Source organism: Balaenoptera physalus (assembly GCF_965194825.1).
Source record: "Balaenoptera physalus genome assembly, chromosome: 4".
NCBI classification, from domain to species: Eukaryota; Metazoa; Chordata; class Mammalia; order Artiodactyla; family Balaenopteridae; genus Balaenoptera; species Balaenoptera physalus.
The window spans coordinates 71,246,182-71,265,725 of NC_138891.1; the positions used below are offsets into that span (position 1 = coordinate 71,246,182).

The 19,544-nt window shown below is 40.3% G+C and overlaps 1 protein-coding gene across 1 annotated transcript in view; it reads right to left on the bottom strand.

The window, feature by feature from the left end:
* The window catches only part of LOC309660383 (putative cation-transporting ATPase 13A5), a 122,823-nt gene extending 115,342 nt beyond the window's left edge, over nucleotides 1–7,481 (bottom strand). Inside the window, 1 exon segment of the mRNA XM_082460975.1 lies at nucleotides 1,454–7,481. Coding sequence (XP_082317101.1) covers nucleotides 1,454–1,516 — 63 coding nt within the window. The 5' untranslated portion in view covers nucleotides 1,517–7,481.
* Nucleotides 7,482–19,544: the final 12,063 nt, after the last annotated feature.

Sequence of the window (19,544 nt, forward strand, 5' to 3'; positions counted from 1 at the left end):
ATTAGATCTGGCACAGAGGTGTTCGGTTGTGAACACAGGTGAGTAGGTTTAATTCTTTGCATCCCGTCGGTCCAAGGATTTTAGAACACTGTCCCACTGTCAAGATCAGTGGGTTACAATAGTGTACGCCACCGATGTGAGCCACTTTTGTAATTTCAATTTCCCAGTAGCCACTTTAAAGAAGTAAAAAAAAGCGAGTGAAATTAATTTTCACAATATGTTTTATTTAACCCAAGCTATCCAAAACATTGCCATTTCAATGTATAACCAATGTAAAAATTATTAATGAGATATTTTACACATTGTTTTCATTAAGTCTTCAAAAGCCTCTGTGTATTTTACACTAGAGCACATTTCAGTTGGAACCAGCTACTTCTCTAAAACCACACGTGGCCAGTGGTTGCCTTATTGGACAGTGCAGGTATACATGAAGTCACTTATTTTCTGTGGGTTCACAAATGCGGGTAGGTGGGGAGAGAGTGGGTTTGGATTTCCCACGGATCTCATGGGGAACCAGAAAAACCAGGCACGAAACTGATACCTTTCTGATATATGAACCACGCCCTCTGGGTTCCTTTCCACCCTCCAGTGAGCCCTCTCTCTTCCATCCCCCCTTTTTCTTCATCTCTCTTTCTCATTGCCTAGCTAGAGTGTGAACAGCACGGGGTGTGGAGGGGGAAGGAGTGAACTGGTTTCCCAGCCTGGCCCTTGAAGGCTGAGGATCTTGGGCAAGATACTTAACCTCCCAAGTCTCAGATTTCTTGTCTATGAAATAGGATTAATTCCTTCCATGAGTTCTGAGGATCAAATAAAATAATAAATCTAAACTCCTCAGCACCAAAGAGCTATTGCAGGAGTTTTCAACTTTTTCATGATTATTTTTCAAGATTTATCTGTGTTAAGTGATAGTGGCAGTGGGAAAAAAGAATCAGAGAAATGAGAACTTTTTTTTTTAATGTGTGCTAAATCCCAGGTCACGCTCTATTCCTTCTTCAGTACTTGGTGCTTAGAATCTCTCCTGGCTCTTGTAAGGCATGATTCCAGCCCCAAGCACTCTGACACTAAGTTATTCAGATATACTAAAGATAAAAGAATTGTTTTTAGAAAAGTGTTTCAGGTCTTGCCTGAATTTGTCGAATTATATGGAGCCCCAGATGATAAGGAGGAACACCTCAATGAGTACCGTGTGGGAGTGTACACCGACGACTCTGCAAAACGGCTGGGGGGAGCTTCGCGGGTCCAGTCAACGCACATGAGGCTGGCAAGAATGCCGTCATCTAGAAGACACAACTTTCTCGCCCCTGCAGGCCCCCCACTATAAAGGTGTGCCTTGTGGATCTCCAGGAGCCTTACCAGACTTAAACGTCTCCAGTTCCTAAAGCCAGCATCACCCCAAGTAGCCCACAGGCTCAGGCACTTTGAGAAACTATAATAAAAAGAAGGGAAGACTCACCAGTTCATTCTCTTCTCCTGGGTTGAGCAAAGCCCGATGGTCCTTCCTACTTTCCTCCTCCATCTGAACTGGACCTCCCGGCTAATTCTTTGGGGAAATGTCAAAACCACCGGGGCTTCTGCGAACTCAGAACAATCACTACTTGTCACTGCTGTTCTCAGGTGCTTTTAAAATCTCTTAGCACATGCCTTACCTATAAGGCTTACAAAGGAAAGAGAGGACATACTTTCCTCAGCCACAGGATTGGTCTGTTAATCTATCCTTTCTTTTTTTTTTTTCAGCAGGCAATGATGCTTTTTTTTTTAAATTTATATATTTTATTTTATTTATTTTATTTTTGGCTGCGTTGGGTCTTCATTACTGTGCGCAGGCTTTTCTCTGGTTGCGGCAAGCAGGGACTACTCTTTGTTGCTGTGCGCGGGGGCTTCTCATTGCGGTGGCTTCTCTTGTTGTGGAGCACGGGCTTCTAGGAGTGCGGGTTTCAGTAGTTGTGGCACATGGGCTCAGTAGTTGTGGCTCACGGGCTTAGTCGCTCCGTGGCGTGTGGGATCTTCCCAGACCAGGGCTCGCACCCATGTCCCCTGCATTGGCAGGTGGATTCTTAACCACTGTGCCACCAGGGAAGCCCTATACTTTTGTTTTTTTTAATTCTTAGTATTTATTTGCTGAGCTAGATGTGAGTGCCTCCAGACTTAAGTTGTTGAACTAGGAAGATAAATAATTGCATGTCTGTCCATAAATATCTCAGCCAATGAATGGGATTGGCCACTTTGCCAAAAACCTGAGACAGAAGGGTTAACCAGTGTGAGATGACTGAAAACCTTATGGACTTTGGAAAAGTAGTGAGCATACTGGGGGTGACAATGAAAATTGAAGGAAGAGGTTTTGGTTCATGACGGGGAATGTAGGGATCACTTTGGAATTGGGAAAATCTGAATTCTAATCCTTATTCTACTGATGACTCTGGACAAATCACTTAAAATCTGAAATTTAGGCTGCTAGTATATAACACGTCAGCAATGAGCATAGAGTTGATATGAGGATCTAAGATGATGTTTGTAAAAGCCCAACTGTAGCGTGTGTCACACTCAGTAAGAGATCATCATCTTCACACTAACCAAGAAGAAACAAGCTTTTTAAAAGTAAAGTATAATGATAATAATTTGATTCCTTTCCCTTTCCCTTTTTAGTTTAAAAAGTTTTCAGATAAGTAAAGTAGATGGAGGGAGGAAGAGCTAGGAAGGCTAAATATTGGGGATGTCATCTAGATTCCAACACTTGTATAACCACCACTGAATTTGTTATTTTTATCAAAAAAATAGGTGCACTGTGATCCATTCAGGAGTTGGGTAGTTTGTTCACGATAAAAACTTTTATCATATTATTATTGCCTTTTTATTACATCTAGTCCTGATGTGGTAATATCAGGACACAATAACTGAACAAAACTCTTGCAGCTTTGGCCATGGAAGAAAATTCACTGAGAATGAATACTACTGGCGGATGATGCTTGACTCTTTCCACTGCCTGAAATAGTTGTTGGTTGCCTTGAGGGGAAACGAGCGCCCACCTTGAAGTTCAGGAGAGGTCAACATGCTTTCTGGCTCAGGAGAAAGTGGCTGATGAGAATAAAGACAATTACAGCTTTTCATGCCAGAGGGGCTACTGAGGTGCCCACATGATAGAAGAACATGCCATCACAAATGTTGCATTTGAAGTAGCACCAATCTAAAGTAGAACTCAGATATGGAGAAGGGTCCTCGATTTTAGTAAAACCTAGTGAAAGACTTGAGGGGCAGTCATCATTCACTTCTTACTGATCAGCTATTCACTCATTTTTTTTGCTAGAAGAAGCCCTACTTTGTCTGGGCAGCATGACTTCAGATAAAAGCCCCAAGGATGAGTCATGATGTGTCTTAGAGTGGGCATGTGACCCAGTTCTCAACAGTAAAATACACGGGAAAGAGCTGGGGACAGGAGTCTTCTGGGAAAGAATGCCTTATTGACAAAAGAGAGAGAACGTTTTCTTCCTTTACAAATATGTGAAGATGCAATGCTTAGAGCATGACAGCCATCTTTAGATCATGAGGAAGATGAAAATCACCATGTTAATGATGGTGGAGTAAAGGATAAAAGGGCTTAGATCCTGATGATCCCATTGAGCCACATGACTAACCTGGGACCACCTAGCTCTAGACACCTTGTTAAACATACAATTAAATGTTCTTAATAAAGCCACTGTTGTTTGTGGTTTCTGTTACAGCCCAAAGATACAAAATATAACACTCATAGCAACTCCATTCAGCTTTTATTCAGCAATTATGCGTTAAACAACAGATATTCCAGACATTGTGCTGAGCCCTTGGGAGTCAGTGATGAAAAGGAGAGAGCCACCACTCTGAGGGAGTTTATAGTTGCTTGGGAGAGACAGGCAAGTAAGCAGCCTCTTAGATAGGAAGGACATCAAACTCAGATTTAATGGGATAATAACAGCTTCCCAAAGGAAATGACACCTATGCTGACATCTCAAAGATGAGCACATGTTAACCACATGGAAGGAATAGGGGATAGTGGTGGATGGTGAACACATTCTAGACCAGAGAACAGAAGAACAGAATGTGTGAAAAGGTTCAAGAGAGGTGAAAAAATATAGCTTATTTGGGGTATCAAGAGATACCAAAGTAAGGCTTGAGAACAGAGGGAATGTGGGGGAGTGCTGGGTAATGAGCATGTAATGTAAACAGAGGTGTACCCACCATGAAGAGCTTGTAAACCGAATCGAACTGGTTGATCTTGAAGTTCTATAAGTACTGAGCACTTGCTTCAGCCACCAGAGGACATGCTCAGTATAGAAAATAATCATGTCTGCTTTAAACCCAACCTCCTGGAGGATCTGTAACAGATATTAAAGCTTAAAGAATCTACTGACGGATGCCCATAAGCAAGAGAGAGCTAGTCACACCTCAATGGCTTAGCCAGCCCTTGAAGGCCCATGAGAGGAAGAGCCATCTACTGTGTTTATGTAGTGAGGGGTGGTGGGTAGGAGTGTTGGGGTGGGAATGGTGGGGAAGCAGACTCAGCCTTGGTGAAAGGGGCTTCCTAGAAGCTGCTTAGCCATAGAGCTCAGGAGGTTGTAACTTAAGTTGACACTCTCCCAATCTTTTCCATCTGAAGAGGCCAGATTCCTGATTGCCTGTGACTGGAAGCAGAACATAGTGCATCCTGATGAACCCCAAAGGCAAACACCCTACTAATGAGAAGTCGTCAGCATCATATGCCATAAGGTAGGGTCCTCCAGAGACAGGAAGGGAGGAGCCAGATGAAAAACATGAAAGGAAAAGAGAGTAAAATTCTCACTTCACACAAGGACCTGAAGAACCGATAATACCCAGAAGCCAAGTCTTAGCTCTTTGAAGGATCTTTCTGTCCAGAGTGAAGCCAGAGGAAGTAAATGACTGAGAGGGTATCTCCCCGGACAATCCCTGACTCAAAATACAATTTCCAGAAAACGAAAAAGAACACAGATATGAAAAGAGGTTTGCTCAAAGCAACACAACACAATACTGGCAGATCCAGAACACAGAGCCAGGTCTCTTGGTCCCAGTCCAGTTTATTTCAATCAGGAAATACTTCTTCCTTTCCTATTGTATTTTCTCTAAAACTCTGCTCTGATCCTGGAGAGGTGAAGAACATGGGGGAGTACATGGATTAGGGGAGGTGAGATGTCTCCACCTCTAGTCCATGAGACTTAGAAATGAAGAAGCAACAGGCATAGTGGAGTGTATTAGAACCATGTGTCACACTCCTATGTGGCAGGGGCAAGATTCCCTCTTCCCAATTCCTCATGACCTAGAGGGAAAGCTAGTGTGGACTTGGATGCCTTATCTAGATTTCTCTACTGACCACTGGAGCCTTACAGAAGCATCCCGTCTCACATACATTGTTGAAAATCTACACAAGAAAGATCTGGGGACAGGAGTCTTCTGGGAAAGAATGCCCTATGGGCAAGACTGTTTAGTTAAGGTAAGCTGACTGCTATAACAACAGTGAACTATAACAATTTTCAGAGGTTTAACACAGCAGGAGCGTGGGTCTAAGTTTGTGGTGGTGGGAGGGCATTGGTGGAGCTATGGGGGTGGGGGTGTCTCCTCCAAACAGGGATTCAGAAGCCTGAGTCCTTCCATTTGGTGTCTCTACCACCTTCAACAAGAGGCGTCCAAGGCTGCTATGATTGTATGAAAGGGGGAATGTACGGGGAGAGTTAATGAAGGTTTCTATGGACTAGTCCTGGAAGAGGTACTCTGTACCTGTGCCGAAAGATTGGCTGGAACTCGCTCAGATGACCACACCTAACTGCCAAGTTGATTAGGAAATGTGGTCCGCCTGTATGCCAGGAAGAGGAAATAAACTGGGTGGTATCTAGCAGTCTCTCCCACACAGAACCTGTGATGATCCCAGTGAGGGGCAAAGGGGTAGATCAGATCGGATCCTTTTCCTCAGAAGACTCTGATGAAAGAGGCAAAACCATGAAGAGGTGACTGAAATACAAGGAAGAAGTGAGGGTGGCCTGGGTTATTGCAGACTAAGGAGGAGCATATGTGAGAGGCCCTATTATTATTATATTATATCATAGGCCACTCCACACCCTATTAATCCTCCATGAAATAGATTGACAACACAAGTAAACAAATAAAATTCACAGTTGCTGTGGAGAGAAATAAGGTTAGAAATGGGACTAGGCAATATCAGTGGGGGTCTGGAGTGAGGGGGTGGGAAACAGAAGGAGATGTGAAGTTGCATTTTAAATAAATTGGGCAGGGAAGGTACTACTGACAAGGTAATATTAGAGTTAAGGCTTACGGCTATCTGGGCCAAGAGGGTTCTAGGTAAAGGGAATATCAGTTGTCCAAATGCTGAAGTTGGGGGGCAGGAAGGAAGTCAGTGTGCCCAAACCTGTGTATGCAAGGGGCAAACCACAGGACTGGAAGTAGAGGGGCAGTGCTGGGGGCCTGGCGTATTTGGCACCCAGAGCAGATAGTTTTTTTTAATTGAAGTATAGTTGCTGTACAATATTATATGTTATAGGTGTACAATATAGTGATTCACAATTTTTAAAGGTTATACTCCATTTATAGTTATTATAAAATATTTACTCTATTCCTCATGTTGTACAGTATATCCTTGTAGCTTCTTTTATATGTAATAGTTTGTACCTCCCACATCCCCACTTCCCTCTCCCCACTGGTAACCTCTAGTTTGTTCTCTATATCTGTGAGTCTGTTTCTTTTCGGTCCTATTCACTGGTTTGTTACATTTTTTTAGATTCCACATGTAAGTGTTATCATACGGTATTTGTCTTTCCCTGTCCAGCAGATCATTCTTTATGCCTCCTCCTCTATATGATGAATGATTTTCAATTTGTGAAGTGAAATGAGAACAATAAATAGAAAATAAACATAGATGCCAAAATGATCTTTTATTGGATTTTGTATGTATAATTACACCAGTAAAGAGTTTTTAAAAATAAAAAATAAATATTACTGTGCATGAGGAAAGAAGTAATGGATTAATACTTTAAATTTTTATTATTTTTACAAAAGAAAAAATGTATACATTGTAATTAATAGTAATAGTGTGGTAACCAATACATGAATTTTAATTAAATGAAAACTCCTGCAAAAGGTAAAATTTGGGCAATTATCAAATTGTTCTATGTGATGTAAAATTTTATTTTCTTGACCCATTCTCTTTTTTTTTTTGACATCTTTATTGGAGTATAATTGCTTTACAATGGTGTGTTAGTTTCTGCTGTACAACAAAGTGAATCAGCTATACATATACACATATCCCCATATCTCCTCCCTCTTGCGTCTCCCTCCTCCCTCCCACCCTCCCTATCCCACCCCTCTAGGTGGACACAAAGCACCGAGCTGATCTCCCTGTGCTATGCGGCTGCTTCCCACTAGCTAGCTATTTGACCCATTCTTTAATTTTAAAACAAACAATTGAAACTTTGAAAAGAAAAATAAATTTTGATTTTGAAGATATTATTCAAATTCAGTAAAACATTTCAAGTATGAACTAAAATTTGCACTTACCAAGCACAAGTATTTCTATTTGCAATGTGCACTCTGTTTTACTCTTTTTGAAGAAGAACCTAGGAAGAAAAAACTAGATAAGTAAATGAAAGCCAGAAGATGGAAATCTGAACTCTCTAGCTACAAGTTAGATTTTACATGGTTGGCAAAAGGAGTCCCTTGGAGTCGTAATCGTAGCTCATCAACCACTTCAGCTTCTCTCAATTCATTTCTGCCCACACGTATGAAAAGGTGACATATGCAAAGCACTGTTCTAGGCCCTAAGATGAGAATCTAGTGATGAATGAGGCTGGAACCCTGCCCTTGAGCTCAATCTATCGGAGCCATGCTGTGGAATCGAATTGTCCTGTATTCTCAGCTTCCCTCTAGCTGTTCTTCAGACCAATATCCCAGAAGGGCGTCGACAAGCTCATCTCTCATGGACAGGCTCAAGTTTAGCTTGTCACTGATGTGTAAAGCATTCATTGCTTAGCCGGAGCCTTTGAGGTATCTTCCTCCTATAGAAACTGAGTGGTTCAGAATCTATTGGCAGAAGTTATGACTTTTGAAAGTGACTGATTGTTGGCATATCTGAACTTGTAGCAGAACAAGGCAGCCCAGGGACTTCTGATTAGAGTATGTGAATCAAGGGGAAAGAAATATTCCACCTCGCCCAATTACTGCTGTGACCTGGTCCATTAGGAAAAGACTACCCCTCTTCTGCTGATGGCTTTTCTCTGGGGTTCTCATTTCTGCTCCTATTCTAGGCATGACTGCCCCTTCATCTGCTCTCCGTCGGGGCAGAGACACAAGTTAGGTAGCTGACCTAGTTCTTCCATGACCCTCATGGGAGTCAAGTACAAGAACTTGGATCAAATCCTAGGCTCTACTTGGTCTTTATTGTAAAATTTACTTCATGTGGTGCAGATATTGTGATTTGGTGTGGGCCATTGAAGCTCCTGTTTGAGATTTTTTAAATGTCATCTCTTCAGTTATTAAATAAGTACAAATTTATTTACTCTATTATGGAGTCAATTCTATTTTACTAATGCTTTATGTGTCCCAGGCTTAGTGACCCTCACTGCCCTTGGGTACACCAACTTTGCTTTGGGGACTATTCCCGTAGCATTTTATACATAACTCAATAATGGCTCTTATCACCCTCAAGGGAAAGAACCATTCATCTTCAAATCCAAGTACTTAGTTCAGGGAGTGGCAGATATGTCAGGTGTTCAAGAAATATTGTGTAGATGAATAAATCACTCTTTCCCTGCCTAAGGAATCTGCTTTACACTATTGCATTTTTCAGATTATGTGGATGCTTACAGTGTTTTTCCTTTAGGGTGGTCAGTGGCAGAGTGGAAAATAAAACTATAGTAGACATTGTCTGTGGTCTGTTCAGATCCCCTTGGATGTCTTTGATGCCTCCACAGGCATTTATGTGTTTTCTTCTAATGTACCTGCAACTGTCTATAGAGGATTGTCCTTGAACCGTTTTGCCTGTCCTAGCAAAGAACCGAAAGTACTTGGAGTTTACTCCCCATACCCACCCTGCCCCAGCAGCCCGGAGCCAATGACTAAGACTGAAGTCTGAAGCTCTTCTCCTTTGCCAAGAGTTGGAACATAGAGGTGAAGTTTATGTTCCAAGTCTCCCTGGTAGCATTGAGCTGAGGTTAAGACTTTGCCCAAAATAATATTCTCCCTTGTCTTTTCTTCTACTCCCTTACCAGTTTCTCCTAGGAATACTTCCTTAATAAATATTTGCATATGACTCCATGGCTTAGTGTCTGCTTCTGGGAAATCCAACATCAGAAAAGAACTAAGGGTTCGTAATATTTGTAACCCCCATTCTGGATCTATGGCGGCACTCATTTCTTTTTTGGGGGGATGGAGAACTACTTACTGTATAAGCAGATTTCATCTTTCATTTCTCTCACCTGGCTCTTACAAAGGTCCCTCACTTCAAAGCCTCCAGTTTCTTCTCTCCCTAATTTAAAGTTTTCCATTCAACTTCTCTGAGTTTGGTCTAACCACTCTTTCTGCCTAAGGTATCAAGATTGTTCCAGGAGAATTCAATAGTTCATTTTAAGCTGCCGGAAATGTATTGACTCTTGTCAAGGACTTTAGGCTTGCCAAAGCTTATGCCACATTGTCCCAGCACTTTGTGTATTTAGTAGCAGGATAGGATCAGAATGTCTGTTTAATTTCATATTCTGGAGGGCTTACCAGATGACTGGCCACAAGAACAAATCTATACAGACTGCCAATTGCATGGCTTGTCAACTGAGTACTGGAAATGCCAGTGAGAATGATTGTCAAGTGTTAACTGTGTTTGTCAGGTAAGTCACCTACCAGAGTCTGACAAGTGGCCAAAAAGATGCCCCAGTGCTGTCAGATTGATAAGGACAGAGTAAAGGGACAGAATAGGTGATTAAATAGTTAATCCCACTAGGGGATTGTAAGTAGAGAGAAAATTATGGGAGACCCCTAAAAGTTAATGATCACTCAAGAAAGCAGGTTTGCTTAGCAACGAAACCAAGCAGGCTTGCTTAACAACAAAACTAACAACAAAGCTATACATCAAGTCAATGAGACTCACATCCTGCTTAGTGAGGTCAGTAAGTTAATGATTCCTAGGACATGCTCCTCTGTGCACACTAAAAACAAAAATATAGGGGAAGGGTGACATTCCAAAGTAGAAGACCCTCATTATGCTGAAACCTGAGATGACTTACCATATTTTAGCGTATGTTACCCCCTTTCTGCTGATTTGAATAGCTCCATGACAGTCCCAGGTTGACCATGTAGGAACAGAAAACTCCCCTGCTGGAAGTGGAGGAGGAGCTGATGATGGAAGCTTAATGTCTACTCAAGAATGAGGAAGAAGATGGTCTTCTCCCCCTCCCCACTTTTCCTTTGATTATGAAAGTGTAGCCCACTAAGTTCTCAGGGTGGTACTCCCTTGCCTGCCCATTTGTATCTCTCAAGAGTGTCCTATACTATTAAATCCACTTCTTACCTATCACTTTGCCTCTTGCTAAATTCTTTCTACACTGAGACAAAAGAACCTGAGCCTCAGTAAGTCCTGACACCAGGTGAGCAGTTTTAATTAAATGGATGGCTGGTGGGAAGCTGCTGCATAGCACGGGGAGATCAACTCAGTGCTTTGTGACCACCTAGAGGGGTGGGATAGGGAGGGTGGGAGGGAGGCTCAAGAGGGAGGAGATATGGGGATATGTGTGTGCATATAGCTGATTCACTCTGTTGTATGGCAGAAACTAACACAACATTGTGAAGCAATTATACTCCAAAAAAGATGTATTAAAAAAAAGACAGTGGGTTCGAGTCCCCTCCTAAGTCAGGGATCATGGATTCAAGTCCCACTCTGAGGTGCGGCTGGGTTTGAGTCCCATCCAAGAAGTCTGGTTTCAAGGTCAATACTTTTGTGAACACTAAACTCACATCTCTGCTCCCCTCACTGCTTAAAATGCTATTGACCATTGAGACAAATGAAGGATACTGAACAGAAGAACAGCGGCATTTCTGAAACTGGTGTTGTCTCTGCTCAAATAACAGAAGTTTAGTAACATTTGTCAGTCTAAGAGGCTTCCCCAGAAATAAAACAGCTGGGATAAGATGGGATGGTTACAAAGATGGGGAATGGACTTAGGCATTCCAGAGTGAGCTGGACCCCAAGATCTATCCTAAGGGGAATATAACCCTCTAAATTGATGTCCTGAAGCAAATTGATTTCTTACTAATCATTTCTAGATGATCTAACCTGGTTGGAAAGATGAGAATTCTTTTGAGATAATCAGACCTTTTGAGATAATGGTCCAGGATCAGTTATTCTCTTTCTCCCTCATCTGAAGGATGGATTAGATTGAACACCTTAAGGAGCATAGGCTTTACATACAGTTTCTACTAGCTTCAAGAACACAAGGTATTAAACACCATTCTACCTTTTTGCCTTTGGCTAGTGGTAATGCTTTCCCACTGAATTTAGCCAGCAGGTGATTGTTTTCTTAAGAATGGAGTACTTAGTACTCTAACAAAGAGCAGGGATAAATGGGCTCTCCTCAAATGGAGAGAAGTCTGTCAACAGGCTTTCCTCCCACCAGGGACTGCTTTTATAACAGAGTTGAGAACGTGACAGTGACAAACATAGCATTTCCAAAGGAAATATACCACAAAATATTCTCTCAACACTGCGGGAGTTGGCAGAAAAAATTGTATATGAGTCTCTATGAGGACAAATGCAAGATAGCACATTTAGGGGAAAATAATCTAAGTTATTCTTTTAGGATTATAATTCATAAATCTGATTCATCATCAGAATCACCTGGTGAGCTTGATAAAGATACAGCTCCCCAGGACCCATTCCAGGGATTCAGAGTATGTCTGAGCTTGGGCCCAGGACTTTATTTCTATAATAAGCTCCTTGGGGATTTTCATGATGGGTCAAGTTTGAGAACCATGTTCCAAAAAGAAACCTATGAAGTGCTGTAGACAATTCCCTGGAGAGAGTGGGCAAAAAGACCAACTAAACACTACCTACAAATATGTCTGGATCTGGACTATTTAGTACAGTTCTTTGCATCTCACGGGAGATTCTGTAGACTTGGAAGTCATCCAAGAAGGGCCAATTTAAAAAAGCAGTCCTTCAGGGTAGTCAGATAATGGGACAAGAAGGGCTCCAAAATGAAGTCTGAAAAGAAAGTTGACTCTTGAAGGGCAAGTAATTGATTCTGTAAACAAAGGCTAGCCATAAGACACTCTGTATCTCATTTTAAGTAAGGAGATTTAAAAAGAATAATTTTAAACAATTAGTAAATAGATAATATTATCATAGGTAATAACATTTTAATTAAAGTAGAATTATATTCATTCAATTCCTAGAAGTTTATAGTGCATTCATCAGTTATTTATTCTCCACTTATGCATTCTTTTATTTACTCCTTCACTGATTCACACAACACATTAAAAAGCTATACTGTGTGCAAGGCCAAGACTTTAAATTCCTCCTTAAGGGGGTGGAGTCAAGATGGCAGTGTGGGAAGATGTAGAGTTCACGTCTCCCCACAACTAGGGCACCTGCCAGATACTGGTGGGGGACCTCGACACCCAAGGAGATGGGAGAAACCCCCAAGCAAACTGGTAGGACATGGGGAGACTGAAGGGGGAGGAGAAGTGAAGGTCGGACAGGACCAGTGCCCCTGAGGGCTGGCTGAGATGGGGGAGGGGTTCCCACACCTGGAGGGAAATAACTGATGAGGAGCAGAATAAAGAAAACAGAATGAAAAGAAATGAAGACAATCTAAGAGACCTCTGGGACAACACTAAATGCACCAACATTCGAATTATAGAGGTCCCAGAAGAAGAAGAGAAAAAGGAAAGGGTCTGAGAAAATATTTGAAGAGATCATAGTGGAAAACTTCCCTAACATGGGAAAGGAAATAATCACACAAGTCCAAGAAACCCAGAGAGTCCCATACATGGTAAACGCTAGGAGAAACACACCGACACATATTAATCAAACTAACAAAAATTAAATTTAAAGAGAAAGTATTAAAAGCAGCAAGGGGAAGACAAAATAACATACAAAGGAATCCCCTTAAGGTTACATTCAGCAGAAACTCTGCAGGCCGGAAGGGAGTGGCAGGATTTATTTAAAGTGATGAAAGAGAACAACCTACAACCAAGATTACTCTACTCAGCAAGGATCTCATTCAGATTCGATGGAGAAATCACAAGCTTTTCAGACAAGCAAAAGCTAAGAGAATTCAGCACCACCAAACCAGCTTTACAACAGATGCTAAAGGAACTTCTCTAGGCAGGAAACACAAAAGAAGAAAAAGGCACACAAAAACAAACCCAAAACAATTAAGAAAATGGTAATAAGAACACACATATTGACAATAACCTTGAATGTAAATGGATTAAATGCCCCAACCAGAGACACAGACTGGCTGAATGGATACAAAAACAAGACCCATATATATGCTATCTACAAGAGACCCACTTCAGACCTAGGGACACATACAGAATGAAAGTGAAGGGATGAAAAAAGATATTCCATGCAAATGGAAATCAAAAGAAAGCTGGAGTAGCAATACTTGTATCAGATAAAATAAACCTTAAAATAAAGACTGTTACAAGAGATAAGGAGGGACACTACATAATGATCAATGGATCAATCCAAGAAGAAGGTATAACAATTATAAATGTTTGTGCACTCAACATAGGAGCACCTCGATACATAAGGCAAATGCTAACAACCATGAAAGGAGAAATTGACAGTAACACAAAAATAGTAGGAGACATTAATACCCTCACTTACACCGAGGGACAGATCATCCAAACAGAAAATAAACAAGAAAACACAAGTTTTAATGACACAATAGACCAGATAGATTTAACTGATATTTATAGAACATTTCACCCGAAATTGGCAGAATACACTTTCTTCTCAAGTGCACATGGAACATTCTCCAGGATAGATCACATCTTGGGGCACAAATCAAGCCTCAGAAAATTTAAGAAAATTGAAATCATATCAAGCATCTTTTCTGACCACAATGCTATGAGATTGGAAATCAATTACAGGAAAAAAACTATAAAAAACACAAATACATGGATGCTAAACAGTGCACTACTAAATAACCTAGAGATCACTGGAGAAATCAAAGAAGAAATTAAAAAGTAGATAGAAACAAATGACAATGAAAACAGAATGACCCAAAACCAATGGGAGGCAGCAAAAGCAGTTCTAAGAGGGAAGTTTATAGCAATACAATCTCACCTCAAGAAACAAGAAATATCTCAAATAAACAATCTAACCTTACACTAAAGCAGCTAGAGAAAGAAGAACAAAGAAAACCCAACGTCAGTAGAAAGAAGTCATAAAGATCAGAGAAGAAATAAATGAAATAGAAACAAAGAAAACAATAGCAAAGATCAATAAAACTAAAAGCTTGTTCTTTGAGAAGATAAACAAAATTGATAAACCATTAGCCAGACTCATCAAGAAAAAAAGGGAAAGGATTCAAATCAATAAAATTAAAAATGAAAAAGGAGAAATCACAACTGACACTGCAGAAATACAAAGCATCATAAGAGACTACTACAAACAACTATATGCCAATAAAATGGACAACCACGAAGAAATGGACAAATTCTTGGAAAGGTACAATTTTCCAAGACTGAACCAGGAAGAGTTAGAAAATATAAACAGACCTAGAACAAGTAATGAAGTTGAAACTGTAATTAAAAATCTTTCAACAAACAAAAGTCCAGGATCAGATGGCTTCACAGGTGAATTCTATCAAACATTTAGAGAAGAGCTAACACCCATCCTTCTCAAACTCCCCCAAAAAATTGCAGAGGAAGGAACACTCTCAAACTAATTCTACAAGGCCACCACCACCTGGATACCAAAACCAGACAAAGATACTACAAAAAAAGAAAATTACAGACCAATATCACTGATGAATATAGATTCAAAAGTCCTCAACAAAATACAAGCAAACACAATCCAACAACACATTAAAGGGATCATACACCAGGATCAAGTGGGATTTATCCCAGGGATGCAAGGATTCTTCAATACACACAAATCAATCAGTGTGATACACTATATTAACAAATTGAAGAATAAGAACCATATGATCATCTCAATAGATGCAGAAAAAGCTTGTGACAAAATTCAACACCCATTTATGATAAAAACTCTCCAGAAAGTGGGCATAGAGGGAACCTACCTCAACATCATAAAGGTCATATATGACAAATCCACAGCAAACATTATATTCAGTGGTGAAAAACTGAAAACATTTCCACTCAGATCAGGAATAAGACAAGGATGTCCGCTCTCACCACTCTTATTCAACATAGTTTTGGAAGTCTTAGCCATGACAATCAGAGAAGAAAAAGAAATAAAAGGAATACAAATTGGAAAAGAAGAAGTAAAACTGTCACTGTTTGCAGATGACATGATACTGTACATAGAAAATCCTAAAGACGCCACCAGAAAACTACTAGAGCTAATCAATGAATCTGGTAAGGTTGCAAGATACAAAATTAATGCACAGAAATCTCTGGCATTCCTATACACTAACAACGAAAAATCCGAAAGAGAAATTAAGGAAACAATCCCATTTACAATGCAACAAAAAGAATAAAATACTTAGGAATAGAACTATCTAAGGAGGCAAAAGACTGGCACTCAGAAAATTATAAAAAACTGATGAAAGACATCAAAGATGACATAAACAGATGGAGAAATATACCATGTTCTTGGATTAGAAGAATCAATATTGTGAAAATGACTATACTACCCAAAGCAATCTACAGATTCAATGCAATCCCTATCAAACTACCAATGGCATTCTTCACAGAATTAGAACAAAAAATTTTACAATTCATATGGAAACACAAAAGACCCCAAATAGCCAAAGCAATCATAAGAAGAAAAAAAAAAAAAAAACAAAAACAGAACTGGAGGAATCAGCTCCCTGACTTCAGACTATACTACAAAGCTACACTAATCAAGACAGTATGATACTGGCACAAAAACAGAAACATAGATCAATGGAACAGGATAGAAAGCCCAGAGATAAACCCACGCACATATGGTCACCTAATTTATGACAAAAGAGCCAAGAACATACAATGGAGAAAAGACAGCCTCTTCAATAAGTGGTCCTGGGAAAACTGGACAGCTACATGTAAAAGAATGAAATTAGAACACTCCCTAACACCATACAGAAAAATAAACTGTAAATGGATTAAAGACAGAGATGTGAGACCAGACACTATAAAACTCTTAGAGGAAAACACAGGAAAAACACTCTTTGACATAAACCACAGCAAGGTCTTTTTTTTTTTTTTAATAGGTTTACTGTTTTGTATTTATTTACTTACTTATTTATTATTTATTTATTCATTGTCTGTGTTCTGTCTTCATTGCTGCACCCGGGCTTTCTCTGGTTATGGTGAGTGGGGGCTACTCTTCATTGTGATGCGTGGGCTTCTCATTGCGGTGGCTTCTCTTGTTGCAGAGCACGTGTTTCTAGGAGTATGGGCTTCAGTAGTTGCAGCACGTGGGCTCAGTAGTTGTGGCTCACTGGCTCTAGACCACATGGGCTTCAGTAGTTGTGACACACGGGCTCAGTAGTGTGGCTCATGGGCTCTAGAGTGCAGGCTCAGTAGTTGTAGCACATGGGCTTAGTTGCTCCACAGCATGTGGGATCTTCCCAGACCAGGGCTTGAACCCATGTCCCCTGCATTGGCAGGAGGATTCTTAACCACTGTGCCACCAGGAAAGTCCACAGCAAGATCTTTTTTGACTCACCTCCTAGAGTAATGAAAATAAAAATGAAAACAAATGGGACCTAATTAAACTTAAAAGCTTTTTCACACCAAAGGAAACCATAAACAAGATGGAAAGACAACCCTCAGAATGGTAGAAAATATTCCAAATGAAACAATGGACAGAGGATTAATCTCCAAAATATACAAATAGCTCATGGAGCTCAATATCAAAAAAACAAACAATCTGATTAAAAAATGGGCGGAAGACCTAAATAGGCATTTCACCAAAGAGGACATACAGATGGCCAAGAGGCACATAAATAGATGCTCAGCACCACTAATTATTAGAGAAATGCAAATCAAAACTACAATGAGGTATCACCTCACACAGGTCAGAATGGCTATCGTTAAAAAATATAGAAACAGTAAATGCTGGAAAGGATGTGGTGAAAAAGGAACACTACTGCACTGTTGGTGGGAATGTAAATTGATACAGCCACTATGAAGAACAGTAGTGAGGCTCCTTAAAAAACTAAAAATAGAATTACCATATGACCCAGCAATCCCACTACTGGGCATATACCCTGAGAAAACCATAATTCAAAAAGAGTCATATACCACAATGTTCATTGCAGCTCTATTTACAATAGTCAGGATGTGGAAGCAACCTAAGTGTCCATCGACAGATGAATGGATAAAGAAGATGTGGCACATATATACAATGGAATAGTACTCAGCCATAAAAAGAAACAAAACTGAGTTATTTGTAGTGAGGTGGATGGACCTAGAGTCTGTCACACAGAGTGAAGTAAGTCAGAAAGAGAAAAACAAAGACCATATGCTAACGCATATATATGGAATCTAAAAAAAAAAAAAAAAGTTACTGATGAACCTAGTGGCAGGACAGGAATAAAGATGTAGACATAGAGAATGGACCTGAGGACACGGGGTGGAAGGGGGAAGCTGGGGCGAAGTGAGAGAGTGGCATGGACATATATACACTACCGAATGTAAAATAGTTAGCTAGTGGGAAGCAGCAGCATAGCACAGGGAGATCAGCTCGGTGCTTTGTGACCACCTAGAGGGGTGGGATAGGGAGGATGGGAGGGAGGCTCAAGAGGGAGGGGATATGGGGACATATGTATGCATGTGGCTGATTCTCTTTGTTGTACAACAGAAACTAACACAGTATTGTGAAGCAATTATACTCCAATAAAGATCTATTAAAATTTTTTTTTTAAATTACGCTACTAGAATAAAATAAAAGATCTATTTTAAAAAAAAAAGAGTAGACCCTAAAAAAAAAAAAAAGAAAAAAGAAATCACCATTTTAGCAACATGGTGATACATCATCCTTGCGTTTGCATATGTATAATTTTCTCTGAAATACCTTACAAGGTAACTGAAATTCCAGTTTCCAGGCTCAGCAATGCTCTGGCACTTGTAACTTCCCCTCAGGTCACACTTACATGGGCTTCCCTTGGTAAATCTTGAGTTCAGCCTTTGCCAAAAAGCAATCAGTCTGACCACTGCTTTCTCTGGCGTTTTTCCATAGGTATTAACTGCCTCTTCCTCATATGAATGAATTTCTGATTGCACAACTGAAAAAAAAGTGAAAAATTTAAGTCAATGGATTCTGTCTTGGAAGCAAAATTGCTGATATTTCACATTAATGTCAGTAAGAACCAAATAAACAGGGTCTGTGATTAAGACTTACCAATGAGCCAAGTGCAGATTGCCCTCCAGACTTTTCACCCGGATGTCTTTGTTGACAAAGAAGTGCCTGACGTTTGAATCAGTGGGGCAACTTTTGGAGGGACTCCAGTTTCTCATGACAACACAGACTTTTGTGTGTGTGTGAGCCTGAGGGACTCCTTGCTATACAAGGCTATGGTAAGTAAAGTAATGCTCAGTAAGGCATAAACCACTGCAAGCCTTACATACCGAAATAATGTTGTGCCTCCATGGAACAAGACACAGAACAAAATTGGGGACACAAAATTCCTTTCATTTTAAGACCTTCACTGTTGAAGATTCTGTTTCTAAGAATTACCTTCCCTTTTCTTCACTGATCATTCATCGTCTTAAATCACCATCCCTACAGATTTTTCTAGAGTTGCTAACTCAGCAGATTTGGAAGTTTTAATTCTCTGACCACTTAAAAAACCAGATGTCACGTCTTAAGGTCAGATCAGAGGACTCTACCCACCTGCCTTGCTAAGAACCTTGTAAATATCTACTCTATGCCAAAATAAATTTTGAAATGTTCTTTTATCAAAAAAAAAAAAAAGCTTGAGAGATGTAGGGAAAAAAATTATGTGCCACATTGAATCTCTTTTGATTTTTGCAGTTATGAATGAGGTAATAAATAATATTCTCATGCCAATAGCCAGGGAAACTAAGATGTAGACATAGTAACTAATTTGTTCAAAATCACAAATCAGAGAGTTCTGGGTTAGAGCTCAGACCTGCCTGACTCCTAAGCTTATACTCTTACCTGCCATATGCCATTGCCCGAAAGCAACACTTCTGAGATTGACTTTATCTATCTGAGTGCTGTGTGGCCCCCATGATGAGGTCAGACATGGGGTACTTGTCGTGAGCACATGACCTCAGCTAGCATCGCTGTTCCTACGCCCCCAAAAGCCAGCTCTGACCACCCGCACAGGCTCCAGGTGCAGGCCTGAGCTACCCAGTTTGCC